Source organism: Myotis davidii, unplaced genomic scaffold (genome assembly GCF_000327345.1).
Source record: "Myotis davidii unplaced genomic scaffold, ASM32734v1 scaffold1421, whole genome shotgun sequence".
NCBI classification, from domain to species: domain Eukaryota; kingdom Metazoa; phylum Chordata; class Mammalia; order Chiroptera; family Vespertilionidae; genus Myotis; species Myotis davidii.
Window position 1 is genome coordinate 650,902 of NW_006291550.1, and position 1,934 is coordinate 652,835.

The 1,934-nt window shown below is 32.0% G+C and overlaps 1 protein-coding gene across 1 annotated transcript in view; it reads right to left on the bottom strand.

Moving 5' to 3' along the window:
• The window catches only part of UNC13C (unc-13 homolog C (C. elegans)), a 158,091-nt gene that overhangs the window by 4,833 nt on the left and 151,324 nt on the right, over positions 1–1,934 (bottom strand). The window contains exon 17 of the mRNA XM_015564757.1: positions 361–520. Within this exon, the coding sequence (XP_015420243.1) occupies positions 361–520 (160 nt within the window). The remainder of the gene's footprint in view (positions 1–360; positions 521–1,934) is intronic.

Here is a 1,934-nt window from a genome sequence, read left to right on the forward strand (position 1 = left end):
TTAGGTTCCATTAAAACTCAGAGAGGCTTCCCTGAACACCAGTGTAAGTAGCCAAGTAATCACTCTATTACATTGCCCTGTTTTAATTCTTTGCATAATACTATCATAATAGGTTTTTGTTTATCATAAGTTCCTCATCTCTAGAAAGTATATTCCACGAGAGCAGAGAAATCCTATTATACATTCTCAATGCTTATAGTATTTCCTGATACATGGTGGGCACTGAACAGATACTGACTGAATGGAAGGAACTAAAAACATAGCCTTTTCATCTGCCTGGGATCTGTGGTGCTCAGTGAGTAAGTTTAGTCACACAGTGACTATTGCCTGGTTGAATAAATGAGTTGGGTCATGACTTACAACTGAAATGTTTCATTGTACTTGGGCGACCAGGTGTTGCTTTTTGTCTTTGTGCCTTGTTTTCTCTTCTTGTCTCCAAGGTTGGGTCCCAGCAGACAAACTTCCACAAAGGGGCGGAACATGGCGGTGGTCTGCCAGTTCAGGTTGTTAATAGCCATCACTATAAAACCAAAAAGGGAATGGGATACAGAGTGTTAGCCAATGAATGTGTGGAATCTCTGCCTCTCCCTTTTGGTCCTTACAATGAATTTTTGTTTTAAAAAATGATGTGTGAAGCCATAACTTGTATTTGATAGTGTCCTAACTCCAATGATAATATTCTTGAAGATAAACATTTCACTCTCTGGAATGCACACTTGATGGGACTTTCAGCTCTTAGTTGTGTGACGCTGGAGTGGTGAAAGTTATCATTCCTCTTGCGTGGGTAAAAACATGATGTTTTTCATATTAAAAATAGTGTTTATATCTATCATTAAATATTTAGAAAATAGATTTAAAATCTATAATTTTTCAGAGGCAGTCCCTTAATATTTTGTGTATGGTTTCAACATTTAATTCATATATAGAATGGGATCATGATATATTGCAGTCTTATAAGTAGCTGTATTTTTTAAGTTCATCATGGATATCTTTCTAATTCAATATATTCAATATTTTCCAACTGCAAACATTCCACTATATATATATTCCATCCTATATTTAACCAATCACCTATTGTTAAACACAGTTGTTTCTTAATTTCAAGCATCACACATAATTCTTAAGTGTACCTTCTCATATTTATACTTTGCCTATTCTTTAATGATGATATTCTTCAGGAAGTATCTTATAACTAAAATTGCTATTACAAAAATTTCATAAAACTTTGAGCATTTTCTCTATAGTGACAAAATATTTTAGGATACTGGCATGTATAGGCATTCACATTTATCTGTATTTTTCTCTATATTGCACATAATTTGTTATAGATCATAGATAGCAGTGATATTTTTATAATACAAAGATCCATTCAGTAATGCAATTTTAAATATATTAGAAGGGCATAGTTTTGATTGAAGTGGATATTATTTAGAATATGGTTCTATTGAGCAAAATATTAACCATTTAATTTCATCTTTGAAATGACCTTTGCATTCAGGTGATACTTTTACAATATAAACCAATAGATTAAACTATCATTTAAAAAATCAAATCAGTTGTTGAAAATAACTTAGAGAAAGAATTAGGTAGGTTATGTGAATATTAAGCCAACCAAAGCGCTAATATCCATATATATATAATAGGATTAACCACAGAGAAAATATACAGTTTTGAAATGTAATCACCAATGTATTTAAATATTTCAAATTACATATGTTAATTATCTGTGGCATATATTTGTTTTTAAATAAAAGTTCCAGTTCAGGAAGATATTCTAAACCCCTAAAATGATTTAATACACATATTCAAACACATAAAAATGACATTTTAATATTAATTTTGCAGACATTAAAGTCTGATGAGCTGCTTGGCCTATCTGGATCCAAAATGTACCTTTCACAGTGACTTTATGCTCTCCAGTTCCTGGGGTGGGG